The sequence below is a fragment of the Plecotus auritus genome (assembly GCF_963455305.1).
Source record: "Plecotus auritus genome assembly, chromosome: 9".
Taxonomy (NCBI): Eukaryota; Metazoa; Chordata; class Mammalia; order Chiroptera; family Vespertilionidae; genus Plecotus; species Plecotus auritus.
Genome location: NC_137783.1, coordinates 70885311 through 70898354, shown reverse-complemented (window position 1 = coordinate 70898354; position 13044 = coordinate 70885311). Strand labels below are relative to the sequence as shown.

At 56.0% G+C, this 13044-nt stretch overlaps 2 protein-coding genes across 7 annotated transcripts in view; one reads left to right on the top strand and one right to left on the bottom strand.

Annotated features, from left to right (window-relative positions):
• Positions 1–705: 705 nt before the first annotated feature.
• TAGLN (transgelin) lies at positions 706–5591 on the top strand. Of its 3 annotated transcripts, XM_080642868.1 has the most exons (6): positions 2353–2443; positions 3471–3611; positions 3916–4107; positions 4207–4384; positions 4642–4744; positions 5051–5591. In XM_080642868.1, exons 3-6 carry the CDS (start codon positions 3928–3930, stop codon positions 5193–5195), a joined length of 606 nt encoding a protein of 201 aa, XP_080498994.1. In that variant the 5' UTR covers positions 2353–2443; positions 3471–3611; positions 3916–3927; the 3' UTR covers positions 5196–5591. The 3 variants fall into 3 exon arrangements, with proteins under 3 accessions (XP_080498992.1, XP_080498994.1, XP_080498993.1); XM_080642866.1 differs by lacking the exons at positions 2353–2443; positions 3471–3611 and adding an exon at positions 706–826; XM_080642867.1 differs by lacking the exon at positions 2353–2443 and having other exon boundaries at positions 3266–3611.
• A 219-nt stretch (positions 5592–5810) lies between these two features.
• Positions 5811–13044, bottom strand: part of PCSK7 (proprotein convertase subtilisin/kexin type 7) — a 30084-nt gene continuing 22850 nt past the window's right edge. For 3 of the 4 annotated variants that reach the window (XM_080642865.1, XM_080642862.1, XM_080642864.1), the window contains 5 exons: positions 9266–9422; positions 8690–8784; positions 7607–7700; positions 7346–7463; positions 5812–7101 (listed from right to left, as the gene is read on the bottom strand). In XM_080642865.1, the coding sequence (XP_080498991.1) occupies positions 6820–7101; positions 7346–7463; positions 7607–7700; positions 8690–8784; positions 9266–9422 (746 nt within the window). In that variant the 3' untranslated portion in view covers positions 5812–6819. Of the gene's footprint in view, positions 7102–7345; positions 7464–7606; positions 7701–8689; positions 8785–9265; positions 9423–13044 lie in introns of all 4 variants that reach the window. The other variant, XM_080642863.1, reaches the window with a different exon arrangement.

Sequence of the window (13044 nt, the reverse complement as noted above, 5' to 3'; positions counted from 1 at the left end):
TCCTAGGCCCACCCAGCAGAAAGCTCTCAGCCCGAGTGGGGGAGGGGGGGGCGGCTGGCAGTCTCTCCTGCTCCCACAGGGCAGGCGGGCGGCTGGTCAGTTTGGTGCCTGGGTTCTGCCACTCACCACTCACCGTGTGGCCTTGGCTGAGATGCCCTCTGACCTCAGTTTCCTCATCTGTAAAATGGTGCTGACAGTTAACGCTCTCACAATGCATTTGCCAAGCATCGGGCATGTAGTCAGTCCTCCGTCAAGGTTAGTTCCTATCTCCCACCAGAGGTAAAGCCCAGGAGGAGAGGGGGCTGGTCTTTTCCCTACAAACCTCAGTGATGGGCCTCCCCTCCTCCCCTTGGCCCCTTTCCTCTCTGGCGGACCGGACCCTCTTGAAATTTCTCCTCCCTTCAAACTCGGGCAGGGCGCAGTGCAGAAGGATCAGCCTAAGTCTGCTGTCCCTGTCCTGGCGGGGAAGCCTTCGTGGTCCTGTCCATAAAAGGCCTTTCCCGCTGGTTCCCCAGCAGCGAGCCCCGCCCGTCCGCTCCATCTCCCAAGCATGCGGGGAATGCTCCGGCCGCCTGGCAGAATGCTCCAACTTGGTGTCTTTCCCCAAATATGGAGCCTCTGCGACTCACTGGGGGGCCTGGGTGGGGAACGGAGCCCGTTTCCGCCAGCAGGAGGGGCTGGGGATGAGGGGGGTGAGTAGGCGGGGGGGGGGGGGGAGGCTGACATCACCACCGCAGCAGGCCTTTAAACCCCTCACCCAGCCAGCGCCCCATCCTGTCTGTCCAAGTCCAGACAGAGCTGAGTCCTTCCTGCACTGCGGAGCCCTGTGAGTGCATTTGTCCGGGGCTGGAGGGAGCTGGGCCTGGACTGGACAGGGGCTGGGGTGTGGCAGCTTCCCAGCTGGGAACCCTGCCCTCGGGGCAGTGCATCCCGTGCATCCTGAATCTCTGGGTGGGAAGGTGGTCCTAGCGGATGGGCGGGAGGGGTCTGGAGCCGTGTTGCTCACTGGGCAGCCTGGCTTATTGAAGTGCTCAGGATGCCTGGCTGGCGAGGAGGGAGCAGAGAACTAAGCGGGGTGGAGGGAGTGGTAGGCTCTGCTCTCTGTTGTCTGTGTGGGGGGAGGGTGGGGTGTTGAAGAAGGTGAGGAGGTGAGTCACTAGTGCTGGGGAGCAGTGACCCTTGGGGGTCCCGGGGCTGCGCAGCCTGGAGAGCACCGTGGCAGTGGGAGGGGCGCAAAGCCCTGGTCAGGCAGGGTGCAGGGTGCAGGGTGCAGGGTGCAGGGTGCAGGGTGCAGTGTGCAGGCAGAGGTGAGGGCTGACTTTCTGGGTACACAGCTCCTTCCAGACACTGAGAGAGGGCACCTCCCTACAGGCAGAGGGTGGGGCCCGCACTTCCGGGGATGGGGACGGGGTAGATCCCTCAGGCTGGGCAGGCCTGGACCCTGGGCTCCCCTCTGGGTGCTGTTGAGATGGCTCTTCTCTGCCCCCAGAACTTAGACGAGCCTCCTCTCCTGCCCCCTGTGCCCAGGGGGCACGGGGCTCACGCCTCTGAGCTGTGTTTTACTTGGAAGAGGGAACCACCATCCCAGAGGGGCCCTGGTTCGCGAGCTTTTCCAGGTTCCTGCTGGAAGGAACCAGGAGGTTCCTTTGCAGTGGGACTTTGGGAGGGGAGGCTGACAGAAGTCGAAGGGCAGGGGCACGAAGCCCAGCGGCAGACTATCCTGCCCGCCGTCCCAGGAGTCTTTGTCTGGACCGCCCCGGGGTGCAGGGTCTCCTCCCTCCTCCCAGCAGCTGCAAGGCAAGGCTGGGCAGGTCTGTCCAGGCTTCTTGGAGCTCTGCACTGGCACGCTCCTCACCAGGTTTCCCGGTCAGGGCGCATGCCTGGGCTGAGGGCTTGAGGAGGCAGCCAATGTTTCTCCCTCTCCCCCACTCTCTAAAAATTAATAAAAAACTTTTTGTGTTTTTTTTAAAAGAGGGCAGGGCATGGAAGTCAGTGAGCCTGGACCATAGGGATGCAGCCGGCCCTGGGATGGGGGTGAAGCGGAGAGGAGGGAGGAGGGAGGCAGGGTGAGCTGGGATCCCTTGTCCTTGCTCACTGGTGGTTTGGACTATAGGGCTTTGCCCAGGAGCCCTTGGGTGATGAGGGAGCAGGAGACACAGAATAGTTTGGGGAAGGGAGGGGCTTGCTGTTTGTAGCCCAGTGCAGAGCTCTCTGCCTTGGGTTCTTTGGCATCACTAGCTGGGGGTGTGGCGGGGGGAAGGGGAGGGGAGGGGAGGTGCTGAGAGAACCCTGCCCTCAGTGGCCCGGCCCTCACGTTACAAATCAGGACACTCAGGAGAGAAGTGCGTTGCCCAGTGCCCAGAATGAAGATGAACCCTCCACCTCACACTCTCTCCGGCTGGTTTTGAAGAGGGTGGAGGCCGGAGGGACAGCGACATGCCAGGTGGTCCCAGCCCCGAGGGAGCTTCCACTGCCTTCGCGCAGACACGCATGGGCCTGGGGAAAGGGGGCAGAGACGGAGCGTGCAGCTGGCTGGCTATGCAGTGGGGTGCGGTGTCGCCTCCATAGAGGAGGGTGTGGAGAGGGAGCCGGGGAACAGGCTGACCAGTCATTCCTCAGGCCACTCCCTCCTTCTCAACCCCTGACCTCCCTGAGGCTGGGGCACGGCTCAGCCTCACTGGGCAACTTCTCAGATGGATTCTGGGCACCGCCCCAGGTTGATACCTGTGGTCAGGCCGTTGAGCAGCCAGGCCCACGTCTGCCCATCCTGCCCGCCTGGCCCTGCTCCTGCGGCCTCCCCTCCCATCAGCGGGCTCTCCGGAGGGGGACCAGCCCAGGCCCTGCAGCAGCTGCTGCTGGTCTGCACAGGCAGGTCCTCAGCTCTGGGACATCCCTGGAGGACTCTGGCTTCTGGCTTCGTGGTTACTCAAGCTGCTCCCATGGTGCAAGGACCTGGGCACGAGGGAGATTCCATGGGCACCAGCGCTCCCTGAGGAAATGCAGCGCCTTGGCCCAAGCTCCTGGGCGGCTGTCTTTCCAGCCCTCGCCAGCCGTGTGGGCAGGTGGGAGCCACTTCAGCGGCAGGCCAGGACGGAGTTGGCCTGGCAAAGCGCTGGGGAGGGGTGGGGTTTGGAGGGCCCCTTTTGGGCTGAAGAGTAAAGGGGAGAAGCTGGAGTCGGAGGGAACCACCTCACACCTGGCTGGACAGACACCTGCCGGCTTTATTCTGGGGGCCAATGTGGCCTCCTCCAGAGGCCTCCACAATGTGGCCAAAGAAAGAGAGCTCTGTATTGGGTGCTGACTCTCAACCCAACTGAGCCATACCGGCCAGTTGTATAAATAAAGTTTTATTGGAACAAAGCCATATTCATTTGTCTATGTCTTGCCTAAGGTTGCTTTTGTGGGACAATGGCAGAGACCATATGGCTTGCAAAGCTTAAAATACTTATGTCTGGTCATTCACAACATAGTTCACCAAGCCTGCTCTCGACGACCGCCAGAGACCCGGATTCCTGCCTCCTGGTCTCCCGACTGAGGGGAGGCTTGGCCCAGAGGGGCAGAGCCGAGAAAATAAAACCAGGGAGCAAGCGGAGAAAGACAAAGGTCTGTCAGTGGTCGTCAAACTCATTAGTCAACAGAGCCAAATATCAACAGTACAACGATTGAAATTTCTTTTGAGAGCCAAATTTTTTAAACTTAAACTTCTAACGCCACTTCTTCAAAATAGACTCGCCCAGGCCGTGGTATTTTGTGGAAGAGCCACACTCAAGGGGCCAAAGAGCCGCATGTGGCTCGCGAGCCACAGTTTGCCGACCACGGGTCTAGGGGGTTGGGCACTGAGCTAGACCTGCTGCTGCGCGGGGAGAGCACAGCCGGTTCTGACCCTGCCCTCTCCCTTCTCTGCCTGGTGCTAAGCTCTCCCCAAACATGGCCAACAAGGGACCCTCCTACGGCATGAGCCGCGAGGTGCAATCCAAGATCGAGAAGAAGTACGATGAAGAGCTGGAGGAGCGGCTGGTGGAGTGGATCGCAGTGCAGTGCGGCCCGGATGTGGGTCGCCCGGATCGCGGCCGCCTGGGCTTCCAGGTCTGGCTGAAGAATGGCGTGGTGAGTGGCACCCTGGGGAGGGGTCGGGCTATGCCATTCTGCAAGTGTCATGGGGCGGGCACCCCGAGCTGGGTGCCAAGCTGCGTCTTTGCCTGGCAGATCCTGAGCAAGCTGGTGAACAGCCTGTACCCTGACGGCGCCAAGCCTGTGAAGGTGCCCGAGAACCCTCCCTCCATGGTCTTTAAGCAGATGGAGCAGGTGGCTCAGTTCCTAAAGGCAGCCGAGGACTACGGCGTCACCAAGACGGACATGTTCCAGACGGTTGACCTCTTTGAAGGTACAGAGAACAAAGGGGTGGAGGAGCTGGGTGAGGCCGGCTGGCTCAGGCAGGGACCAGTTATGATGGAAGCAGGAGTGGGATGTATGGGGAGACTACAGCACACTCACAGGGGCGCACACACCAGGGGCCCTGGAGCCTCGGTGGTTCTGCCGTGACCTTGCCCTAGGTTGGCTGTTTTTCTGAGAGGTGGGGCAGGCCGCCTTGAGAGTCCTGTTTACAAGGCCCTGAATTGTGTCTGCCCTCCCTTCCCACAGGCAAAGACATGGCAGCAGTTCAGAGAACCCTGATGGCCCTGGGCAGCCTGGCCGTGACCAAGAATGATGGGCACTACCGTGGAGATCCCAACTGGTTTATGAAGTAAGTGGCTCCTCCAAGTTCGGGTATCCGCATGAGAAGGGGGGCGGCCTGGGCTCCCCCGATGGTGTGAGTAATTTGGGGAAGCAGATAGCCAGGAAGGGATGAGGTCTAAGAGGGGGAAATGGGTTCCTAATACTATTTGACTCCTCCCTTCCTAACCTCTGGGGCTCAACCAGCCTTCCTAGCCTGAGGGCCAAGCTAGATAAAGGAGCAAGGGGGGTTTGGGGGAGGAGAGGGGCCAAGCCAGGAAGTAGCAGAGCAACCGGCAAGCAGGCCTGGCAAGTGGTCACCCGGTCCCTCCTCTAGGAAAGCCCAGGAGCACAAGCGGGAATTCACAGAGAGCCAACTGCAGGAGGGCAAGCATGTCATTGGCCTGCAAATGGGCAGCAACAGAGGGGCCTCCCAGGCTGGCATGACGGGCTACGGGCGGCCTCGGCAGATCATCAGTTAGAGGGCCAACCAGCCCCCAGCCTGGCCGTCCCCGCTCCTCGGCTGCAGCCTTCCTTCCTCGCCCACCTCCCACACCCCGAGTTCCTAGGCCCCAGCCAGCTTCCAGGCTCCGAGCTCCATCACTGAGCACAGGGGACTGCGCTTGGGCAACTCGCCCCACCCGAGCCCAATTCTTCTTCTGAAGCACTGCTCCCGGCCCTCCCCAGCTCCCTGCCTTCTTCACAGTCTCCCCCAGCCTGGGCTGCACAGGGGGCTGGGCTGGGGCTGGGACAAACCCACCGTCCTCCTTGCCACAGATGCCCATTGAGGGAGACACAGCCCAACCTCCCCCCAAGTTTGCTGGAATATTTTGGGGGTTGAAATTCAAGGTGAAAATATACATCAATCTTTTCTCAGGCCTGGCTGGCAGTTTGATTTGCCCTCGTCACTTCTATGTGGTTCTGGGAAACAGGGCATCTGTGAGACCCTGGCCAACGTCCTCTGAAGAACCTCTCCCACTGCAGGGTCCCGGGTGCAATTCTCAGGGGTCCAGGCCATGGGAGAGGAGAGTGGACCTCGGGGACTGACGGGGAGGAGCTACTTGGCAACTTGCTTAGCAGAGAAGAGGAGATGGGAGGGGGGTGGCAGAATTATGTGGAAGTTTTTTATTGTGGAAAAGCTGTGCAGAAAAAATTCAACAGAAGTTGCTGTGAAAGGAGAAAACCAAATCTTAAGTGTTAAAAAAAAAATTGAGTCAACCAACAAGCTCAGAAGAGGGGGAGCCAAGAAGGGGCGTCAGAACTGCCGGCAGACAGCTGGCCTCAGGGGGCTGGGAGGAGGGCAAGGCCGTTCCCTGAGCACTTTGGGAGGAGGACAGGGCGGCTGGGCTGGGTGGCAGTGGCCGCACCCTCCCAGTCCTGTGCAGACTCCCCTGGGAAGCAGCAGCTGGGCCAGGCCCTCCCTGGGTTGTCCAGGAGCATCATCCAGAGCCTTCGGATGAAAGGTGGGGATGGTAAGGGAGTCTGGGGTTCAGGTGTGGCTTCTGATTAGGGAGACTGAGGCAATGGCTTGAGGGCAGTGTACTGGGCGGAAGGACCACAGCCACACCCGTTATGTCCAAGGTCCAAGGCTTAGGCAGGAAGGTGAGGACAGTGCTGGCTCCGGGTCCTGGGTCCTGAGAAGGACAGGATATCCGGGGCCCTTCCAGTCCCCACCTCTGCGGCCTCTTCCCAAGTGACTCCAGGGATGTTTCCGTGGGTACGCTCTTCTGGCTGCAGCAGGCCCCTTCTCACGCCTGCATAGGCGGGCGAGGGTCCGTGGCCCGCACCACTGGCCAGGATGGAGGCCTGCCCACAAGGGACGGACCAATCCCATCTGAGTCCTTCTCACCGGAAGCTGTCGGTTCAGGAAGGTCCTGTGCTGCTGCCACCGTTCTCTGCACCGCTCCTCCGCACGTCCCCTCCGAAAGCCTGGCCCGCCCTGAGCGCAGTCAGAGGTGCTCTGGAGCCTCTGGGCTGCGGACGGACAGATGGACGGATGGACGTGCCCATCAGGGGTGCCTGCTCCCAGGGCTCCCGGGACTTGGGATCAGCTGCCAAGCTCCCTGCCGGGGAGGAAGAGCCTGTGCCAGGCTGAGCTGCTGGCGGTCAGCACATCTGCTCCTCCCTGCCCTGCAGGCCTGGGGCCGGGGCACCCGCAGCGATGACAGGGCCTGCGGCCTCTGCCTCCACTCCCCCAGGGTCCTTGCTGCTGCAAAGTGGCACTGACTCCAGTTCTGCCCCCTCCTCCCTGGCTTTTCGGCTTCTTGGGAGCCAGTGGCAGGGTCTCCGACAAACTGGGTGAAAGGCCACATCCCTCTGGCTCAAGTAGACTTCCAGCACGTAGTACACAGTCCAGAAGGTGGCAAAACAGCCGACCAGCACCAGGGTCTGGGGGAATTCCACACCAAAGTTAGAGGCAGTTTCCCAAGGCCCGCAGCCTTTCCCAGCCCAGAACGCTGAGCTCAGAAAGTCTCTCCCACGAGGGGCTGCCTCTCCCGCCCCAAACCACGCATCTACCTACGTAAGAAGTACCAGGTGGCAGGGGGGCGACCCTGTCTTCCCACCACCTTGCCCATCCCACCAAGCTCTGCCCCCCCATCCCCGCCTCCAGTGTGAGGGTTAGCTCGAGCACCTTGAGGGTGTTAGGGGTGATGGGGTAACCGACTTCCTCAGGAATTCTGAGCCCAGGAGGGCAGGGCAGAGAGAAGCCGTCGTGCAGGTACTTTCCACTCATTGCATCTTCTAAGAGTCTGTGGAGAAGGAGACAGGCTGCCCAGCTGAACTTGGTCCCATCTGCCCACCCCATCATCCCCCCAGAGCTGAAGCAGGAGGACGCAGGATGAGTTCCCAGGGAGGTGGAGTGCCTGAGCAGCCCCTTTCCCTCTGTACCTACCTCTGTCTGTCTCTGATGTCCACTGGACTCCACGCAGAGCCATACAGGGTCAGCCGCCATTGCCGGAGGGTGCCAGCCGGGAGCACCTCATCTCCTAGGGCAGCAAGTGAGGTGGGCCGTGAGCCGGGCCCTTCTGTCGGCCACACAGATAGCAGAGCTCCTGCCATGTGACAGGGCTTGGCCATAGGAGCTGTCTCATGTCTACTGAGCCCAGGGTTCTTCAGATCTGCCTCTCGGTGTCCCCTTGGGATGGAAGGGGTGGTGAAAAGTGGTACTCCAAAGCAGAGAAGTTTTGCCTCTCTCTCTTTTTTTTAATCCTCACCCAAGGACATTTTCCATTGATTTTTAGAGAGAGTGGAAGGGAGGGGGAGAGACACAGAGAGAGAAACATTGATGTGAGAGAGACACATAGATTGGTTGCCTCCTGCAAGTGCCCATTGGGGCCAGGGATTAAGCCTGCAACTGAGGTACATGCCCTTGACTGAAATCAAACCCGGGACCCTTCAGTCCGCAGGCTGACACTCTAACCACTGAGCCAAAATGGCTAGGGCTTGCCTTTGTCTCTCTCATATTTTGAGATTTCAAAATATGAGAGATTTGTGGTTTTGCTTGGAAAAAAAGAAATCCTTCTACTAAATCAAGGAAGGGCTGAAACCACCAGTCTAGAGAACACCTACCTGGACTGGCAGGGGGGAGGATGGGCTCAACTTCCAGTCTCCTCCCTGAAGCAGGGACCTCCCACCACCACTGCACACCTGGAGGTGGACCAGTCTCCCCAGAGTTACCTGCTGCGGGCTGGCAAAGGCTGGCTATATGTGAAAGGGCTTGAAATGGGGTTTGAACAAGGAGTTTCTGTTGCTATCCTGAGGAAAGCAGACCAGCCCCTGGGGAACACGAGAGGCAACACAGAGGACATGTGACACCAATGCCAGTTCTGGGATGGGGCTTACTTCCTGGTCTACCCAGCTGGCTCAGCGGCAGTCCTAGGTATCCACACGGGACCATTCCTGTGGGGACTCTGGGATGCAGAGGGACCAGACGGCAGCCATGAAAGGCAGGGCCCGAGGGAAGGGGCAGGCTCACCTACATCCCTGACCACGAGTCTGTAAGACCCTCGCGCCCTCTCCCCCCAGCAGCGCACAGTGGAAAAGGTCCAGTCCTCGAAGCCGCTGGGGTCCCTGGGGGAAGAACAGAGTGGAAAACCTGGAGGCGCGCAGAGACCCACCCTTTTCTCACGGTGGCAGCCCTGGAAGTGCAGCAGCTGTCGCCAGCTGTGAGGAGGGAGGGTGCCACTAGGGGTCCCCTGCCCCTGATCTCATGGGACTCATGTCCGTGTGCTGTGCTGGAAGAGGCAGAGGTGGGCGAGCACAGGCGGGGCTGACAGCTGGGGTTAGGGCTGCTTTCTTGGGCGTTCACTAGCTCACACTGGTTTCCTCATTTGTAACGTGAGGTCGCACAGGCGACCCTGCACAGTCCTCATAAGAACTGGCGAACACGTGTGAAGTGCTGTGTCAGCATCGTAAGCACTCGTGTGAAGCCCATAATGACCAGCTGCCAGCCACCAAGGTCGCCATGGGCCCAGGACCACGCCCATGGCCAGGTCTCCTTCCCTGGAAGAGGCCTTGCTGCAGAGGGCTCAGAGGGTGCGGGTATACGTACGAGTCCATGCTGCGGGGGGCACCGATGAGGGACATCATGCCGCTAGGGCAAAAAAGCTGCAGTTCCAAGCTGCCACGTCGCGGGTGAGTGATGGAGACCGTCACTGCCACGTGCTCCAAGGTCTGCAGCCCCGACATCTCCAGGTCCGTCCTACTGACTGAAGGGGTTCAGGCTGGGCACCAGCCCCATAGATACTTACACCCACTTTATCCCAACACACACAGAGGCTCGTGCTCATGACGCCACACAGGAGCACCACGGCAACTCCGGGGGCCTGTGCACACATCAAGGGGAGGCAGCGGCGGCTTTGAGGCCCTTTACACTTTGGAGGCTAGTTGGGGAGACAACACATACAACACATAGAAGACACAGTACAAGAACCAAACGGAGAACTTCACCAGTTCATGTATCTGACACATAATTCCCCCAGCACTGCCTACAGTTCAGGGCCTGCACCAGATGCTGGGAATACAAAGGTAAGTCGGACATGGCCTCTGCCCTCCACTGGCCAGTGGAAATGCTAGGGCGTGAGGCACGCATAACTAATACCAGAACCCAGATGAGTGGGTGGGTTCAGGCACACAGAGAAGGAAATGAATGCAGGTTGCTAGAGGGTATTCTAGAAGGGGAAATGGCATATGTAAAGGCAGAGGTAGAAATAGTTGTTTCATAAAGAATTAAAAAAAATACTTAAGAAAATAAACCTCAAGGAAATTATGCTGAATAAAAATCAAAATCAGAAGGATACATCGTGTATGATTTCATCTCTATAATGTTCACGTGTAACATAACTAGAGATGGAAACCAGACATTAGGGGCAGGCCAGAGGGGACGGTGTGGCCAGGTGGCTGACACGAGAGAGTGCTGTGAGGATGGGACTGCTCTGAACTGTGGTTGTGGTATTGGTTATATAAGGCAGCACGTGGTAGAACTTCATATGCACACACATGCGCACACGAGTGCATGTCTAACTGGTGAAATCCAGATAAGCCAAAAGCTCTCTGGACTGTACCAATGTCATTTTCCTGGTTTTGATAGTGTACTCTAATTATTTAAGACATTAACGTATGGAAAAGGGTAACTGGAATTCCCCTGAACATTTCTTTGCAACCTCCTACAATCTAAAACTATTTTAAAATAAAGTTTTTTAAAGAACAAGCTACTGAAGTAGAAGACTCATTGGAGAATACTGAGGGAGAGTCTTTCTAAAGCACCTTTCCCCACCGGTGTGTCCTCACAGGCAAGGCGAGCACGCCTGTTCAGACGGACCCGAGGCACTGAGGTGGGGCAAGGGACCCAAGACGAGAAGGGCTTTCCGAACTTATTCTAAACAAGCAAGCAAGAGCTTTACAGGTTACTGAACAAGAATGGAGGTGTGTGTGTGTGTTCTCAAAAAAGTGCATAAGGAAGGTGCCTCTTCACAGCGCCGGGCAGGAGTGGGAGTAGGAGGTAACAGGCCAGCTGAAGTCCCTGCCTTATCCTAGGGCTGAGGCAGAGTGAGCAGGGAGATCTATGACTGGAGAAGGAAGAGGAGAAGAGGCTGAGCCCTCCGGGACACCACTTTCTGTGCTTCCCAACCTGCTGCTGGCCCCTCACTGCATTCCCAGAAGAGCGCACCCCCGTTATCCACTAGGACGCCTGTGTGCGTGGGGACTGCCTACTTGGTGCCATACTTCGTGTTTCTTTACCTCCTCGGCTCCACAGACCTCTCCATCCCATGTCAGCACCCCTTCCATGAGCAGACCGGCCTTGTCATTACCTGGGACCTCCTCATTCTAATGCTTTGGTAACTTTCATCGTGGCTTTTACTATATAAGCAACACAAATTAATTGAAGACAAATTAGAGAAGTAATTGAGCAAAAATGAAAAAAAAAAAAAGAGCTCCCACAACTCTAGATAACATGTTGGCAAACCTCTATCTAGATTTCTGAGTGTATGTGTGAATTTCCTTCAGTTCCATCTGTAAACACTTCAAAGCCAATGTCCCACCTCCTCCGAAAGCAGCGTTTGCCCTTCCACCTTCCCACTCCCTCCTTGACCCCTTCATTGTCTTGCTCTTCAAGAAATCCATCCAGGTCGTTGCTCCTAACCAGCGGGACCCCACAGCTCCTCTCCAACACTCTGTACACTCTCAAGCTCCCTTCGCTTTCTTTGCCACTCACAGTAGCTTTCTGGCAGAAATCCAAACTGGATCAGCCCAATTACCCGTTTTCCTGGCTAGATTTTGCTTATGTCTTTTCTACTACAAATGAAAAACAAAAACTAATAAACCCTTTCTCAATTTTTCACTTCCTTCCATCTACTGTTAAGAGCTTGGACTCTGGCCTGGCTGGTGTGGCTCAGTGGTTGAGCATTGACCTATGCACCAGTAAGTCACCCGTTGATTCCCAGTCAGGGCACATGCCCGGGTTGTGGCTCGATCCCCTGCAGGGGGTGTGCAGGAGGCAGCCGATTGATGTTGATGTTTCTCTCTTGATGTTTCTCTCTCTCTCTCCCTCTCTAAAAATTAATAAATACATATTATTTTTAAAAGGGAGAAAAAAAATTTGGACTCGAGCCATCTAGCCTGAGTTTAAATCTCAGCTCTGCCATTTACTGTGAGAATTGGATTAGTTTCCTTACCTGTAAAATGGGGGTAGTAACAGTACCTACTTCACAGAGTTGATAAATTAGTTAATATACATAAAGTAATTAGAATAGTACCTAGTAAATGTTAAGATTATACAAGTATCATATTATTCATTTTCTTTGCTATTAAAACTTCTTTAAAAGGATGTCTATATTCACTGTCTACTTCTTACCCTTCCATTCATCCTTACCATTTTTTTTTTCTATTAAAAGAGTGTAGATGGCCCTAACCGGTTTGGCTCAGTGGATAGAGCGTCGGCCTGCGGACTGAAGGGTCCCAGGTTTGATACCAGTCAAGGGCATGTACCTTCGTTGCGGGCACATCCCAGTATGGGGTGAGCAGGAGGCAGCTGATGGATGTTTCTCTCTGATCGATGTTTCTAACTCTCTATCCTCCCTTTCTCTCTGTAAAAAAATAAATATATTTTTTTTTAAAAAAAGAGTGTACATGGTTTTAAAAGTAAACTGATTCTTTGAGAAATTTGAATATATTTGAATGTACCCACTGTGGTCTGGCCTCCACTGTTTCTTTTTCCTTTTTTAAAAAAACTTTATTTCTTTTTTAAAATATATTTTTTATTGATTTCAGAGAGGAAGGGAGATGAAGAGAGAGAAGCATCAATGATGAGAACTTAGTTCGGCTGCCTCCTGCACACCCCACACTGGGGATCAAGCATGCTACCCGGGCATGTGCCCTGACCAGGAATTGAACTGTAACCTCCTGGTTCATAGCTCGACCCTCTCTGAGCCACACCGGCCGGGCTCTTTTTCCTTTTTCTAAATCCTCAACTGAAGATATTTTTCCATTGCCTTTTAGAGAATGGGAGGGAGGTTGGGGAGAGAGACATAGAGAAACATCGATGTGAAAGACACATTGATTGGATGCCTCCCCCATGTGCCCTGACCTGGGCTGGGAATCGAGTCTGCAACCGAGGTTCATGTCCTTGACCGGGAATCAAACCCGAGACCCTTCAGTCTGCAGGCCGACACTCTAACCACTGAGCAAACAAACCAGCGAGGGCAACAGTTTCTAATGATAAATCAGCAGCTAGTTTATTGGGCTTCCCTTGTAAGTAAGGAGTCATTTTCCTCTTGCTGCTTTCAAGATTTTCTCATTGTCTTTGACTTCTAGCATTTTTACAATGTGTGT

Bases quoted from the DNA above. Each gene is read 5' to 3' on its own strand.
- TAGLN (XM_080642866.1), top strand. From the start codon at position 3,928: ATGGCCAACAAGGGACCCTCCTACGGCATGAGCCGCGAGGTGCAATCC. The intron at 4,108-4,206 runs GTGAGTGGCACC...TTTGCCTGGCAG, and splicing joins TCTGGCTGAAGAATGGCGTG to ATCCTGAGCAAGCTGGTGAA. The intron at 4,385-4,641 runs GTACAGAGAACA...CCCTTCCCACAG, and splicing joins GACGGTTGACCTCTTTGAAG to GCAAAGACATGGCAGCAGTT.